The 18,156-nt window shown below is 38.4% G+C and overlaps 1 protein-coding gene across 1 annotated transcript in view; it reads left to right on the plus strand.

Annotated features, from left to right (window-relative positions):
- sdt (MAGUK p55 family member stardust) overlaps positions 1 to 17,119 on the plus strand; it is a 233,774-nt gene extending 216,655 nt beyond the window's left edge. Inside the window, 12 exon segments of the mRNA XM_074089810.1 lie at positions 700 to 923; positions 1,412 to 1,438; positions 1,440 to 1,595; positions 2,371 to 2,476; positions 3,074 to 3,171; positions 3,292 to 3,496; positions 4,342 to 4,474; positions 5,236 to 5,399; positions 5,996 to 6,160; positions 6,980 to 7,111; positions 10,312 to 10,493; positions 12,192 to 17,119. Of these exon segments, the coding sequence (XP_073945911.1) occupies positions 700 to 923; positions 1,412 to 1,438; positions 1,440 to 1,595; positions 2,371 to 2,476; positions 3,074 to 3,171; positions 3,292 to 3,496; positions 4,342 to 4,474; positions 5,236 to 5,399; positions 5,996 to 6,160; positions 6,980 to 7,111; positions 10,312 to 10,493; positions 12,192 to 12,374 (1,775 nt within the window). The 3' untranslated portion in view covers positions 12,375 to 17,119.
- Positions 17,120 to 18,156: the final 1,037 nt, after the last annotated feature.

Below are 18,156 nucleotides of genomic sequence, written 5' to 3' on the forward strand. Positions count from 1 at the left end.
TCTGAAACTGTAAATATTTCAGGATTTTTATAAAACTAACCTAACCTAACCTAAAGGGTTCTACACGATGACCCTGAAAGAAATCCTGAAATATTTACAGTTTTAGAGTTAGCGAAATGAAAAGTTGCGAAATGAAACAGGATGCCAAACGTTACTTTGCGAAAAGGCAGTACTCGGTACAAAGCCTGAACAGACCCATAATGTGGCTTATTATATAGAGAACCATCTGCTAGGCCAGGGTATCGTACTATGAATACAGGCTGACATTTGCTTGGTAAATACTTTAAATAATATCAGATATATTTTACAAGTTTGACTGCTATGTGTCTGATATAGCGGAACTAAGTTTAGTTTCGTTTGTTTTATTCTAAAACTAGTTTAATCGAGATGGTTCTTAGCAAATTTAGTTAAAATAGTTTCCGTTTTGAGATATTTGAAATGACAAAATTGAGTGTTTTTTTAACGTTTCTAACTTAGGTTCGGTACCTATCTATGAGGCCCCTTACAAACGATAACTCAACTCTCGTACATCCAAAGAAGCCGCAAGAAATCTCCCTCGGAATCGGAATCCCTATACTTATACAAAATTTCGAACAGTAATCACATTTTATGGCTCTGATCCTCTTCAAATATTGAAAGCCAAATCACAGCCTACAATAAGCATAACTGACAATCTTTAAAATATGATACTCTTTCCAGACTATCAAGAGGTGTCAGCTGCTCTCAGCCGCGTTCAAAAGGCCCTGGGCTCGGCGGGGGAGTCGGCGCTGGCCGCGCGGGTGGCGGGCGCGGCGGGGGCCCTGCTCTGCCCTGAGCTGAGGACGGCTCTGGGTACCCGCTCCGCAGTGCTGACAGCGGCGCGGCATCACAGGCCTAGCTTGGCGCCACCGCATACGCACAGGGCTACGGATCGTTTGAAAGAAGTAAGCGTGAAATATTTGTGGAGAGTACTTACGTACGAGATTTTATCAACATCTATCCATTACGCATCAGTTCCAGAGGTTACTCTTACATACAAGCAAGTTTCCGTCAAATTTCTGCGGTTGTGTATTGTATGTTGCATTTGTATTAAGTACTAAGTTGCGGAAAGTATACAACCCAGTCAAAGACAGATATCATGACTGAGAAACATCCGGGCATATACAGTGTTGAACGACACTATGAACCTTTCGTCATGCCAAGGACAAAGAGAAAATATGTATCTTAAAGAAGAAGGCTTCTGTTTTTCTCATTATGGTCAACACATTTTACAACAATCAACACAAATCCAAGGTCTAAACTGGGCTTTAAATATGATATGGTGTCCATCAAGCCGGCTACATTCCCTACAATAGCTACGCCAATTCGTTGAAAGAGATACTTGTGTTGTGTTGGTGTTGGTGTTGGTGTAAACATGATTGTGTTATCTCAGTGTATGGACGTGTTGGGCGGGCACACGGGTGGGGCGGGGCGGGGGCGGGGGCGGCGCGGCGGCGGCGCTGTGCGCGGAGCTGCTGGGCGCGCTGGGCGGGCTGCAGCTGGAGTCGCTGCTGCAGGCGCACGACCAGGCCGCCGCGCTGCTCGACCCCGCATGCTTCGCGCGCAAGAGAAACAAGGTAGGCTATTGCCATCGATATCTTCTACTAAAGGACTAAGGCCTTCCCCAAAGAACACTCGCGCTACATTGAGCTACCGGACGCGCCCAGGTGTGCCAACCCAGCTGCTTCCGCTGCTGGAAATTGCATGCAGAAAAAACGAGGTAGCTATATTGCCATCATCTACTAACAGGACTTGGGTCTTCCGCAAAGAACACTTGGTTTACATCGAGCTACCGGACGCGCCCAGGTATGCCAACCCAGCTGCTTCCTTTGCTGGAATTTGCATGCAGCAAAAACAAGGTACCTAGCTATTGCCTCGTCTACTACAGGACTTGAGTCTTCCTCAAAGAACAGTTGCGTTACATTGAGGCCTCTCCCAAAGAAACCCCCTCAAAGATGACTGGAGCTGCTGGACGCGCTTGGCTGACTGCAGCTGGGGTCACTTATCTCCCCGTAGGTACGCTGCAATGACCAATTGTAGCTGAATGAGTTGAGTTTAAAACCGAGTTACTAATACGAGTACTCAACCAAACTAAGCACCAGAACTTAAAGCTATGTCAATTGTCACAATTAGTTGCCATGAGAGAAGTTCACATAATATGGTAATTTATGTCAGCTGTTGATTCGTCATTGGCATCCGCTAAAATATTCCTCATTACTTTTGTGTTACCTTGTATTAAATGTTTGAGATATTAAATTAGAGAAGCGAGCGGCTACTATTTCAGTTGTGGTTTATTAAAAGTACTTTACTTACCTACATACTACAGCTATAAAATGTTACGTTTTTTTCCAGACTGGCAACAATTTCAATCACAAAGATGAGAAAGCTTTAACGGCGCCCGAAGACCCCGGCGAGCAAATCAAAATCATCAAAATAGAAAAGACTAATGAACCACTTGGTAAGTCTATTACTAAAACAGATACCAATATGAGTAACAGAACACCTAGAACTCGCCGTTTCATTTGTCGAACTGAACAATTAAGAGCCAAGCACAAATCCAACATCGCTGGAACTGGAATACGACAAAATCAGTAGAAATGAAATGAAGATACTGTCACATTTTTTTATTAAATAAAATCTTAAACATGGCTACAATTTCGTATCGTTTTGTACTTTATGAACATTGCTCTCCTATACTAGTAGATCAGATACAAAAAATAGGCAGCAGGAAACAATCAGAAAGGAACAATTATTCAGCTCGGCACAAAGCTCGAAAGAAAATTCACGAACAAATTTGAAATGAAATAAAAAATACAAAAAGATTCCAAAAAACCAATCTTAGAAAATTCACTGCCTAGACTATGCCAGCCAGCGCTTTAGGATGCTCGCTAAAATGGTGTTGTTTATTTTGTAAGTTTTTTCCAGTTATGTTCACTAATTGCTCATTCATACTAGTATGCTGTCTGCAACAGTTACAATCGTATTATCAGATCGAAAGTCTGTAATAAGATTCTTTGAATATTTTATATTAAATTTTTGTTATTATACATTACAGGTGCTACTGTAAGAAATGAAGGAGAAGCTGTTATTATCGGTAGGATAGTGCGCGGCGGCGCGGCCGAGAAGTCAGGGTTACTCCATGAGGGAGACGAGGTAAGATTGATAAATAAAAGAAATTCTTCAAGCTATATCGGTGACTGATGCACCGGCTCGGGTAAATGGCTTGTATTTCGTGCTCTTGTTGTACAATCTACTATTTTCTTTTGCCCCCAGCTTCTAGAGGTAAACGGCGTAGGTATGCGCGGCAAGTCAGTGCACGAGGTGTGCCAAGTACTGGGCGCGCTGTCGGGCACTCTGGCGATGGTGGTGGCGGCGCGGGGGGCGCGCCGGCCCGCGCCCGCGCCGCGCGTGTTGCACGTGCGCGCGCACTTCGACTACGACCCGGAAGACGACGTGTATATACCCTGCCGGGAGCTCGGTTAGTATATGTATTCTACATGGTCTTACTTATTTTACTTGCAATTTTCGAAGCTTAATCAGTTTTCTGACAGGTGGAATGTCGTTGGATGGGAAGAAAGAAAAAATATTTATGTGTGTCATTACAAAAAATAAAAGTAGACAGATAATACGTATTACGGTGACGAAATGTTCCCAGACATAAATGCCACCCTTAAGTATGCCTTGATGGCGTTAATATTGTTAGTAAAAAAGTAAATGTATAAAAATATGTAAAATAAAACATGTCTGTAAAATAAAAATATGATTAATTTCGTTCATATCTTTAAAAGAACAAAAACTTTAACATGGACAAAAAGACAAAATGGCTACACTTTGTCAACAACAACCCTGTTGTCTGACTATTTTTCTCTCTCTTTAGCCTTCTTAGAAGCTGGCCACAAAATAACCTTATTTTTAGTTCTTACACTATGCAATGTTGGTTTATAACTTTTATAAAAAATATTTTCAAATAAACGCGCATTGTTTTATACAAGTATCATTTCGTATCGTTAATCGTATTAAGTATCGTTTGGCGTTACAGTATACTTACTTAAGCTTGGCTCAATTAGTTATAAACCAATCCTAAATGCTACGGATTGGCAGGATCTTATTGGTGAAAGATGCAAAAGTGTCCAGCAACAGTTCCTAATCCCATATTGATCAAAATATTTATTTCAATTCTACGCGATCAGCCTATCACACTTCGGAATACCTTTGAATCTTTTGACTTTACGCTCCTATAATCCACCGTAAACGGGAAACGTTGGTGTTTAGTTTTTATAAGTACCTATTGAATTTTATAACCATATCACTTTCCATATCCAGGCATTAGTTTTCAAAAAGGCGATGTGCTCCACGTGATCAGTCGCGAGGATCCGAACTGGTGGCAGGCCTTCCGAGAGGGCGAGGAAGACCAGAGTCTCGCCGGTCTAATACCCAGCCAGGCCTTCCAGCACCAGTCAGTATATTATTACATCTTTAACATTGATATTGTTATAATTTATACCACCCATTACTTGATCACGACAATAATAAAATTACCCCAACGTTTCGACCATATACATATAACAGCGGCCGTCAATTTGTAACTACGATAAGACAAGTATAAATATATCTGGGGTGGTATTAATTATGAGTGAAAATCGCGAAAGTTTCAAACATTCAGGTAAATTAACTGAATTTCAAGTAGGTATGTAATTTTAATTAACCGAGACAAAAATAAATTTTCACCGCCACAGGTCGTATTTACCAACCAACCAACCAAAGAACCTGACTACGAAGCTTGAGGTCCCGGGTTCGATTCCCGGCCGGGGCAGATATTTTTATGAATAATACGAATGTGTGTTCTGGGGCCTTGGATGTTTAATATTTAAGTATGTATTTATCTATATGTTGTTTTGGAGTATAGGATCGTTGGAAATAAGTATGTTTATCCGGTGCTTAGTATTCATAGTAGGTAAAAGCTTTGCTTAGTTTGGGATATTTATTTATTTATTATTAACAAAATTTCTACTACTTTATTAAATTTAAAATTTATTATTTATAATTATCGTTACTTAAATTTTGTGAAGAAGTTCGACAATTATATAGTTTTTTTTCAATGGCGGAGTCGAGTCGCGGTTAAAACTCAGTTTTAAGCTATGCGCGAGAGTCATGTAGAATTTGCGTGTTGCCTAGGGATCTATAACTCTACTACAATTGTACCCAACTCAATTTCAGACGAGAATCAATGAAGCTAACACTAGCGGGTGAGGTAGCAGCGCGCGACAAACCGCGGAAAGGCGGTACGCTACTTTGTGCGAAGAAACCCCCGCGGAAAAAGAAGGGGAAGAAGGCCACCAGCGAAGCCGGGTACCCTATATACTCGACGTCGGGTGCAGAAGGTAAGGGACTTTTCATAGATGACGAAGATTTCGCGAAAAGCCGTAAAGGGGTGGGACCATGGGGGTCGTTGGACCCTGAGACTGTCTAGCTAGGACAACAGTAAATATTTTTCTAAACTGTGATTTTAATAAAATTAATATCTTTCTGTAACGAAAGAGGAGCGATGTGATTTTGTTATTTTATTAATGTTATTTTACAATAAATAAGTTTTATTGGCAAATAATAAGTAACTAGAATTTGACCATACAACTGGTGGCTGACTCTCAAGATGGATCCACCCTTAACAGCCCCCTTGTTTATGTTAATACTTTGAAAGTACACTTAAGAAGCCATAGCCAAGCAAATTAGCTCGTTGAAGTAGTAACGGGCAGCTTAGGCCATATAGTACGGAGAACAGATTGCCATTGGGGCTAAAAAGTTCTTAAATGGAAACCACACATCGGCAAAGGCAGCTTAGGGCATCAACAATCGAGACGGACGGATGACTTGATTAAAGCCGTAGTTTCACGGTGGATCCAGGCACCAATAATGGATGTTCTACGGCTGATATAGTGACGATGATGATGATGATGATAATGGTTTCCTTTTGTGGCAGACTATGAACAAGAAGAGATCCTGACGTACGAAGAAGTAGCGTTGTACTACCCACGGGCTTCCCACAAACGGCCTATCGTGCTGATCGGTCCGCCCAATATCGGCCGGCATGAACTCCGCCAACGACTCATGGAGGATAGCGAACGTTTCGCTGCCGCCGTACCACGTAAGTGTTCTCCATCATTAAAAAGAAAGAAAGAAAGAAAATACATTTATTCACAACACAAAACAACAATATTGTTAGGTACAAATAAACAACACAAAGGTCACTGGCTCAGCATAATGCTGAAGCGTTGAAAACACCTCAGCGCTGATTTTCAGCCAGCACCGTCGGCAACCTTCGGACCGCTAAAAAGACATACTACACACCATTAACTACATAAGACTACATAAATAAATAGATAATTTGTAAACTAGAAAACTAATTTATTGTGTGGCTTATTAACATTTAAGGGCCCCCGCACATTGGCCACTTAGTGGCGGCCACGCTTGAGCGTTTAGTGGCCGCCACAAGCTGCGGACGCGTTTCTTCATACATTTTGTATAGCATCGGCGCAAACCGAGCGTTTGAGTGGCCGCGTTCGAGCCACAAGCTGCGGGAGTCGGGAGTCGACCGCACTCGCTACTTGTGGCTGCACGGCCACAGTGTCCGATCACTTGAACGGGAGAATGCATGCTCCTCTCCCGGCTTTCCAGCAAACGGCTAGTAACACTGTGGGTAGATAAGAAACCCCTCCAACCTTCTCGTCCCCGTAGTATGCTTCCGGGAGCCAGGGACCCGCAGCCATGTTTTTTATTTGGTGAGAGTCCGGCACTGTCTGCGCTCTCCCTTCCCAGACGTTCATAATGGATTTTTCCGGACTGCACGCCCTCATTCTGCTATAAAGCACATCCATATCAAATTTAAATTTAAAAAGCAAGGCTCCTAAGGCGAGTCTACCCGAATAAGAAACAGTAGTATCAATGATACCCGTATATGTTTCAGATACGTCACGACCGCGGAAAGACCACGAGGTTCCCGGCCAAGACTACCACTTTATTTCCCGAACGCAGTTCGAAGCTGACATCCTAAACAGAAAGTTCGTTGAACATGGGGAGTACGAGAAAGCATATTACGGTAAGTTTATGTCTATTGGTCATGGAGATTTGTTTAAACTTAAGCCACTGTTGAACAAAGGGCTAGAAACCGGGTACAATGGTTCTCTATCGTTTGCCCGAATTTCATATGCCCGAATGTATCGTTTTCTAGAATTTTCATTTGCCATAAAGTAATTTTTTTCTATGAAATAGTAATTTCTTCAGAGTTGATCTTAAACTAACCTAACCTAACCTACTGCATACTATATGATGACATTTAAAAAAATCCTGATAACAGCACGGTTCTATGTATTTTATGAAAAACGTTGGTATAGCAAGTGAAATTCGGGCAAGGAAAGGTAACCGGGGTACAATACATAACTACGAAAAACTAAATTCCGAAAGTCCGAATCACGAATTTCAAAATACCGATTTTTATAATTCCGAATGTTTTAAAACAGTGCCTAATATAACTATTCCGATTCTTCGTAAATCCGATTATTATAAATCTGAAAAATAAAAAAAATATCAAAGGTTTAAAATTACAATTTTCAAAATTCCGAATTTTAATACACCGAACAATAAGATGTCTGACTTAATAATAATCCGAAATGTCAAAAATACGATTTCCGATTACTAAAATACCGATTTTCAAAATTCCGAATATCATTACACACCGATCAATAATAAATCCTGACTTATTAAGTAAGTTATGTAGGTTCGATTGGCCTAAAACAGTAGTAACTGTTATTCAATTTCAACAATGTGACACAAAGTCGACGGAGCTCCTATTCCGCAAATTAAGGTGCTTCGCGCCTTGACGCAATTCTAACCTAACCTAACCTATGCAGGTCAATTCACCTAAATTGACTGATGTTAATTCGAGATTCGAAATTCAAGATTCCAATTATTATTAAAACCACGAAGTTTGATTTTGCCGAATGTCATATTTCCGAATTAGCAATGTCATATAATACTGCAAAGGAATACTGTACTTCGGTCCAATAACATTTCGTGTTTTTCATTCATCGGAATTATGAAAATCGGATATTAAGAAAATCGATATTTTGAAATTCGGAAATATAAATTTCGTGTTTTTAAGTAATCGGAATTATAAGTCTTAGAAATTGTGAGTATCGGAGTTTTGAAAATCGGAATTAGCAAATTCGTAATAAAATATTTCGAAGTATTTGGGTGTTCCCCTAGAGACCGCTATTAACGACAATTCACCACTTGCATAAAAACCGATTACCCGCAACTCTTGCAATTTCGGGATTAGCGAACTTTATGTACCTACAAAGTAAAAAAAAAAACTTTTCGAACGAACTAGTAGGTACAGATATAAGTTCTAAAAGTCTTCCACTCAATTTGACATTACATTGGTTTTTTGAGCAATAGGTCCTCGGGCAAGATTTGCAGTGACACTGGATTTATTTTCTTACGCTATGGCCTTAGATAATGCTATGGCTAACACGCGCGAGCTATACAGTCTGAAGTTCTAAGTAGTATCTCGCTCGCCGCTACAAACTGTCATGCCCCCATATTACAAGGCAATCTATCGTTCGGAACAACCCCGAAGAACTCAGCAAACACACCCTAAAGGTTTGTTTCGTAAAAAAATTATAACAAAAAATAGAACCGACTACAAAAAACCATGAAAATAATTTTCTACCAGTCTGAAGTCGGTGCCTCAGCACGAGCCAGCAGGAGTGGCCCTAAATATAATAATAAAAAATAATAATAAAATCATTTATTGCCACTGGAAATAAGACAGGTTACAAAATAAAAATAAAACACATAAGCAGGTGGCAATGGGCTCAGGCTCAGTATAAGCTGCGAGCATAGGAAACTTGCAGCGCTGATTTTCAGTCTGCGCCCGTCCCACAGAGTAACAAGTTTACTCTAGAGCCGGGTAAGGCTGCATTGTTGCTAGCATATTTTTGTCACTATCAAAAATATGCTAGCAACAACTTTTTAAGAACAAAAAGAAAATGAGCATGAAATAAAATTAAAAAGAACAGGTGGCAAGGCATCATTGCGAAGTCTAATATAATATAATAGTTTACCTCACCTACTTATATACGAGTATATTGGGATTCAATCATTCCTGGTGGCTCGTGCTGAGGCACCGACTTCAGACTGGTAGAATTTTTTTTCCACGCTTTTTAGTGTAAAAGATCTAAGATACAATAGTTTAATGTCAACTGCTCGTCACCTTTTACGAAAAATTGCTTTTTCAATGCAGAGACGTTCATTATTGAGGAGTCCTGTGCTTTATCACCCGTTCAATTTCACCATGTGAATTACGATGAGCTTAAATTGCTTAGCAACTGCGTTAAAAGTAATTGAGATTCAACACGTGAAGTACTTTTATTGATAGGTCGCTCCATTGGTCAAATTCGGTCTTCATCATCAGTTCCACTTCACCAAATGATGATTTTCAAGAGCAAATGCACGAGTTACTCCTAAATATTTATCGAAATTATATAGGCGTTGCCGTTCCTACAATATTTGAAAAGTTCCCTCGATTCCCTTAGATCCAATCATCAGATCCTGGATTTGGTGCTTATGGGACCTGCATTAAAGCCATTCCTAGACGAATGGCTATTGACAAATGTTATTTATAGTGTAAAGGATTTTCTGTATGATAAAGATAATGTTCGCTTGTAAATAATCAAAATTGTAATGGTATGGGAACTATTTTATCGATTGTAATAATAACTGTAATGACATACCCCCTATTCAATAAAACTTAACAAGCTATGTTAACTAACAAATGCTTTGTCCTTTCTAACAAATAAAATGTCAAAGTGACAGATAAGGACAAACGAATTTTAGCGGCATTACTAAAATAGTTAAATTGTCGTTTATGAATAAGGGGATAGTATTTAAAATAATTGTAATGTAAAATTTTTATTTTTATCTTTATTATTTTTAACTGCGTGTACACCTGTAAAGGTAGGGTTAAGAGAAACTTAAGTTTAAGCATATGTAACTGCAATCTAAAACCTTAATTCATACGCAATAAATTTCATTTCATTTCATTTCAACGAAAAAAAAAATACCAATCGGTTCATAAATGACGGAGTTCTGATCTGAGGTAACAAACATAAAAAAAAATACAACGGAATTGATAACCTCCTCCTTTTTTTGAAGTCGGTTAAATTTTTATGAAAATCAGTGATTTTAATTTAATTCACATTTGAACTCAGTTAATACTAATGAAAAAAACAATTTCAGGTACATCTCTGGAAGCAATCCGGGAAGTAGTCAACTCGGGCAAGATTTGCGTGCTCAACCTTCACCCGCAATCGCTCAAGATCCTGCGAGGATCAGACCTGAAGCCTTACACGGTGTTTGTCGCGCCACCCAGTCTAGAAAAACTCAGGCAGAAGAAGATACGGAATGGGGAGGCTTTCAAGGTATATCTGTCGCTTATGTTCTCCAATTAGGGATCTTTAAAAAATGAGTCTATCAGTCTCTCAAAAGGCTGGTAACGCACCTGTGACATCCCTCGTGTTGGCGGGTGTCTATGGGCGGCGGTGGTTGCTTCCCATCAGGTGATCCGCATGCTCGTTTTTCCCCGTTATATATAAAAAAAACCGGCCAAGAGCGGGTCGGACACGCCCGAAATAGGGTTCCGTGGCCATTACGAAAAAAATAAGTAATATTTTTCTAAGGATTTCCTATTTTGTACGGAATATTCCAAGTTTATGTATATTTTATACCTTAGGCTGCTATTTACTCTTAAAAAAACTACTAATAATTTTCAAAAACTTAACCGTTATAGTTTTCCTTGTAAGTTTGATATACTTACTACCATCCTGATTTTTTTAAAATTTTCCACCCCCCGTTTTAGATTTTAGAGGGGGGGGGGGGAGGGGACGCTCGATTTTAATGAGAATTTGCACTTTAAAGTTGAATATTTTGCAAACAAATCACTGAATCGAAAAATCGTTTTAGCAAACCCCTTAATGGTTTTAAAAGACCTATCCACGATACTCCACATTACAAGGTTTGATAGAAAAAAATCACTCCCACTTCACTTCTATGGGAGGTACTCAAAAAAATTTTTTTTTTAATTTTTTGTTGTACCTACCATTTTGTCGGCAAAGTTTACATTATATATTCGTGCAAAATTACAGCTTTCTAGCATTGATAGTCCCTGAGCAAAGCCGCGGAGGGACAGACAAGACAGACAGACATGGCGAAATTATAAGGGTTTCGATTTTGCCATTTTGGATACGGAACCCTAAAAAAAGATCAAACGTATCGACCAGAGGTCTACATATTTTTTTAATGATTTTTAATTTAAAAAAACGTGACTTTATTTCAACAAACATAATATAGTATAAAAAGAATCGATAACAATTATATAGATTAAAAAATATAAATAAACCCTGTATCTCTCCTACCCGGGGCATCGTGCCTGGCATGTTTGCGGCATTCCCTCGCTGCTCGGCTAAGCTCAGCCTCTGGGCGAAAAAAGACCCGGCCCTGGGGTCGCCAGAGACGCCAACTAATTTATCCGACACCTCGCGAACAAATTTTTTGGTGTCGGATGACCACGGTCCTATAGTTTCTAACGCAAGTGCCGCAAATATGTAATCATTCGTTAAAAACGCGTATTTGCGGCACTTGGTTGTCTGGGCGTGGTCGGCAGCAGTCCCTGGCTTATTGTCTTATAGGTCTTCTCCATGTTTCAACAGGGCCAGATTAACAATGCGATTCTGGGAGGGGGGAGGGGGTCTCTTTTCAGCAAGTTTTCAAGTTCAATCAAATCAACAGAATACGGGATCATTCACATATGTGTCGACAATGTGTATTGTGTGGAACCTTTTCATGGAAAAACTCGTATAGTTATAGTATAGTGACACCGCATTGCTTGATTATGATGAAACTTAGGTACTGTGAGATCGTCCAAAGGTGGGTCAGAAATAAAATGGCTCCGTGCTTCACTTGTTTTGGTTCAATTCGTGAACCTTTGTCAAGCTGTGCTTGAACAGATTAGCAAACGATCACAGTAGCAGTAGTCTAGATCGGCGATCTTTGGGCACCATAAACCTCTATTTTCACATGACCTAGTGGTGTCTCACCCAGTTTTTTGTCTCATTTTACAGGAAGACGAACTTAAAGAAATAATAGCGACCGCACGCGACATGGAGCTCCGCTGGGGGCATCTTTTCGACATGATCATCATTAACAACGACACGCAGCGCGCCTACCAACAGCTGCTGAATGAGATCAATAGCTTAGAGCGGGAGCCCCAGTGGGTGCCCGCCCACTGGCTCAAGCAAACCTAGCGCCCGGGGAACGACCCCGCTGGCTCCCAGGGCACCAGACCCCATGGACTACCCAGCGGTGCTAACTGCACTAGTGGCCGCTGTGATGCCGTTGCCAAAAGTGAACAACTCTGCGGAAACACCAGTCGTTCCAACTCACCGACCACCAAAGTTAGCAATGGTTATGTGAGGACCAGTTTCGCCATTAACAACGAGGCAATACACACGTTCAAAATCATACTCGTACTAGGGATAATAAAGCAAATGGTTTTACATTTGCTTCTGTACTTCCACGGCGCGTGGCGGCGGCGCGCCGCGCCGGCGGGCAGAGCGGGACGGCAATAGCGAGCGAGCCCGTCGCTCGAAACCACTTTTCGTAACGTAGCGTTCTTTTGTTCGAGACAGTTTGATGGTATTTTCTATTTTGGGCACTTTTGTTCAATTGTTTTTAATGTTGTGTGTAGACTAAGGTGCAATTTGCTTATGAATGAATAGAAATTGTAAAAATGTACGAGAGAAATAGTCATATTTATTATCATTAATAGTAGACCACGGTTCGTAATTTTTCATACGAATATTCGTCATTCGCATCAATCTACTGGCAATAATAATTCATTATCGTCTGATATTAGGTTAGATTTGTGCATACGTGATGTACTGATGTATAAATAAGCGATGTATCTTTAATACATGACGAGGGTTTCTTTTGAATATTAACAAAAATATACTGCCTTACTCATAAAAGTTATGTAATTTTAAATATCTACTGTTACGATCATTTTGTTGGTTGGAATGAGAAATGGCGGATAAATTCGTCTACTCTACGTGACTTGACGTGGCATTTCTGGTTTCAACAAATTTAGTAATAGGTAGGATATCATAATAAATCATGTTCGGTTTCCAATTGTCTCCTTTAGTGTTGTACTAAAACAATCCACTGGATATGCGGGTGCGTCTCGACAGTAAGGGGCAAATTACCTAATATATTTGACCAACAATTTTTAACAGTGTTGATTTGGCGTACCGACGTCTCCATGGATTTTTTAGTCCACCGTGGCCTTCGTAAATGAATTAAGCAACAAAAAAGAAACATCGGAGATTACGGAAAAATTAAGTGTATTTAGATATAAGGTCCTTGACGATTAGTTGATACAATCATATTATTATTTAGCTTCTGTATCCAAAGGATATAAGCGGACTCCTATTATTAAGCCTCTATTGTCTATCCGTCCGTCTGTCACGGGGCTGAGCCGTAATATTTTTCAAGCAGTAATAGCGACTCTGTAAAGGAATTTATAAATCTGGCCCTCAAATGTATGCATTGCATTAATACCTAAGTAATTTTGTATGAAGGGTGGGACAAATTTTCTGCCGCTGAGTAGGTATAGTTAAAGTAACCAAATATTTTAAATTTAGGGGTCCTAAAAGACAGGTACTTATCAATGAACTAAAAGAATTTCCGTGCTCACCCGCTACCTGCTTATACACGCGACATACTTATGTTTATTTCATCGTTTGCAACAAACTTATTTGAAAAAAAAAAACATAGTGTCGAAATTTTTATGCAAGTCCGGATCACACTTTGCTTTTGAGTCTGTTTCATCATGGTAGTCGTGAAATAATTGCTAAAAGTTAAAAAATTAGAGCTAACGTCAAGGACCTTCACATCACAAGATATGGTATTGTCCGTTAGGTGAAACAAAGAGAGAAATTATTTGCTATAGGTTCTATTCAAAAACAGGGCGCAGTAGTTAAGTCATGATTTAAAATCAACGATATTCCTTCCATGGTGTAGCCAGTGTGGTGACCCGATCAATGGTATTATAGGAAAAATCTTGTTTTTTCTCGTCCCACTAAGTACTCTAAATTTATTTTCTTATTTCGGTAATATAGGAAATTCTACGCTGGTAGATAAAAAGACACTTTGAATTTACGTTTTTGAGCTTCTTATATATAAATATTGTATTCTTTATTATCTTGTAATATCATTGTTTGCAAATTAAACTTTATAATAACATTTCTAAAGTCATAGTGAATAAATGGATTTAATAATTGCCAAATTCGAAGACTGTCCGCTGGCAACACTATGCCAAAAAGAAGTAGCCTAGTTTCCCAGAACCAACTGGTAACATTGACAAGCGTACAGTGCAATTAACAACCTTGAAACCAGCGAGTGCTACGGGTTACCAGTTGAAAAATACATTTTTATAGTTCCTTAAATCATTTTCCCACTAAGACATTGTCGAATAAGGAAAACTTTTCAAATATCCGTAATAGTAAAGGAATGAAATAATTAAATGTTACAAGGGCCCATTTCACGAAACTATTAACCCTAAACTATGAATAATTTCTGTCACTTTGTAATAGTGGCCTCGAAGTTTTGTAAATAGTTTCACGAAGTGGGCCAAATACTTAAAGAGTGAGGCTGTACTCGAAGGATTGTTTTACTTAAATCTTGAAGTTTACCAGCCTTACTCTGACATTCGAGAGTCAATTGCAAACGTACGTTACACATAAGAAAATTCACATTGACTCGCAGTATTCCTCTGTGCAACGCACTTTTGGTGTAATAGCCTCTATTAACAACTACAATAATGCAATGGAATTAATAGTTCGCAGGTAGTGAATAGAAACCAAACGTAAAATTATACAATAAAATACCTATTTCTCTATTGCCAAATTTGTACGGTAGTTCTTAAATAGGATTTTTGAAAAATTTCTCCAGTAGTCTATCGTGGGTTTTCTCTTAAAGAAATGAATCGGTGGTAGGAAACATTAATGAAGTCTTAAAAAAATACCAATAAACAGAACACAGCTACTAGTGAGTAGAAGAGCAATATCCGTGTAATCAATGCCTGCTGTACAATGACATATCTGAATTTTATAGAATGTCTATTTCAAACCCTAAACTTACATTATGGATTCTTTTTTGGCACGTTTACCTCTTTACAATACCTCAGTCCATTTTGCACAGGAAGGATCGCTGTTTTACTAAAACGTTATACTACTTGTCGTGTTTTAGCAGTATAAAGTTTTAGCTAAATAAGGTTCTTTCTGGGCTAAAATGGCTGTAAGTTAGTGTAGTCGCATTTTGAGTTATCGCTTTACCAATTCAGAGATTTATAACTTTTATAGTTGTACGTTTACATCACTATTTTAGATGGCGTGGATAAGTGGATAAATGCAATACTTTAACTTTACGAATACATATTCTAAATGTCCGGAATAAATGGAATTAGGTAAATACTTGGAATTATTTTCATTACAATATTATCGTAGATAGATGCGTTCCAAATAACTTAGTGCCAAATATTAGGCCGAGATAGGGTCGTTTCATTTTTATTGTAATCAAAATATTATACCGGGTGTTACGGAAGTAAAGCACGACATGTTAGCAGGTCGTTTGGCAAAGTCAGAACATCTGTAGGTTGAGAGTCAAATGATTAGTTTGGAGAAATGAAAACAGATAAAAAAACCGTTTTTCATTAAAAATTGTTCGAGATAAAAGGCGGAAAACAGTCGACGTTACATAAATCATGAATGAGTTTTGATTTTTGACTGTACCCATTATTAATATACTCGTAGGTAATAGACGATATAACACTTGTGTTACCTGACTCACTAAACTGGACTACCTGCTAACAGATCGTGCATAATTTTGTTACATTCTGTACGTATTAATTTAAATATATAGCTATGTTATACCATTACCATTCCATGTTATGCTGATTTCGATATCGTGTCATATGTTTTATTGTTCAAGTTATTCTTAACTTTATATTAGTTTTAAATTGAGTTTGCTGTTTACGGTCCATCTGCATCTGAATGTCTACACTCAAGGTTAAATTCGAAGTTTGTCTCCCTTACTCTTCTATTAAATGCTATTAGCGTGAGCGGAACGGCGCGATACAAATCTCAAATTTCTCACTTCGGAGTATAAGACCTGTACTCGAACAAACTATTGATGAACCGGTGCATATATATAACTACATAACATTTGTTTTAACGTTTCTGATATTAAAATTTATGTGTATATTTGGTGGCGGAGCAGTCTGGTTATGATATTGCTCTTATTTTTAATAATGCAGATTCAAAAATCGTTACACAGAGGAAAATGGGAGACGTGTCTGTCACTTACTTTCCTCTGTGTTGCGATTTTTCTAAAAGATCCTGAGTTGCTAAATCAAAGTTTTACGTTGCGTAACGAATGAACACTTAATGAAATAGGCTTCTACGCTATCCTTGGAACTTTTTTACATCTGCCAGGTTAACTACCTTATAATAGGGAGCAAGTATCGCATTGCAATCGTTCGTCTGCAACATCCCGCCTTGTGTCAACGGTCACAGCAAAAGCCACTATCGTTCCTACCTCACCTGTCAGCAAATGGACCGTAGATGGTCAGCTTTATATATTCCAGTACCTATTAAAAGCAGTGGTAACTATTTCCTTTATTAGTTCTTCCCTCAGTTCGTTTTTATCAGTGTTGCCACAATGCATGACCAAACTTCCACTAATTAGGTAACCACAGGCTGTAGTAGAATACGAACTTACTAAAATAAAGATAAAGAATAGTTTCATCATGCATTCTGACAATAGAATAGTGGATTTGTCGAGACTTTACAGTATTGATATTATCTAATTTATAAATAGTCCTGTACATAATTTATTAACAACTGAATAAATAATAAAAAATATTATAAATAACATGTTAATAGAGAACAATTTAATGTAAATAATAGAATATTAAATTTAATATCAGATATAATGCTGGTTTTATTTTACTATTTTTAATAAACACCTTAGTACCTACCTAATATTGAGATCCGATGGAACGAAGTGTGAAGTAACTATTCCGCAATGAAAATAATTTTAAGTAGTAGAAATACCTAGTTTAATATAAAGTTACTTGTGATCGCAAATACCTGTCGCGCTCAAGCGACCATCATTTGCTATGAGCTATGATATTTTGGTGGATGATAAAATTGATAAGTAAATAGTTTTCATTTCTCATGCTCGTAAAGTTCGTGTTTATGCTGAATCTAATCTAGGCGATATAAAATGACTTTTTATGCTCTAGTGCATAAAGTAAAATCTTCGTCTAAGACCAAAGATAATCATCCACAAACAAAAAAGTTTCTACATATTTTTATTAATAATTTTTAATTAATATAAAACTAAAAATCAATCACATCAATCAAAATAAATGAATAAAACTAAAAAATATATAATTACATATATAATAATGCATGACAAAGAAAAGATACATACAGTAAACAATTGTTTTGTTTCCTCTGTTGCTATTTCATCTCCTCGCAATTTAAATGAAAAGCAGAGTATAAAACTAGAGCATTAAAGCCATTTTCCCCTCGACGTATCTCATCTTCGCCATAACAGGCTCGGGTGGCTGTTATGAACGTTTTGGGTAAAATGGCTCGTTTTACGCTCTCGTTGTACAATCTACTATTTTCTGCCCCATATGTTAAACATGACTCTCGCGAATAGACCCCCCGATAGTAATTTTATCGAGATATCCAGACTTGTTGTTTTATTAAAATAGTGTTCAAGTTTTTGACTATTGTTTTTGATATCTTCAAATTTGGAAAATAATCTTGCACACACACCTTCTCCTGCCGCCGGCTCTCTCATCCTTTGCCACTGTTTATCATTACCACATTAGTTTAGTACCTGTACCTACAGACAGAGGCCGTATTGCCTAACGTTTCTGACGCTCGCGATGGCAATCAAATGACAGATTTCGCATACCTACCAAAAAATGACAGTAACTGTCATTTGATTGCGATC

This window comes from Choristoneura fumiferana, chromosome 7, assembly GCF_025370935.1.
Source record: "Choristoneura fumiferana chromosome 7, NRCan_CFum_1, whole genome shotgun sequence".
Taxonomy (NCBI): Eukaryota; Metazoa; Arthropoda; class Insecta; order Lepidoptera; family Tortricidae; genus Choristoneura; species Choristoneura fumiferana.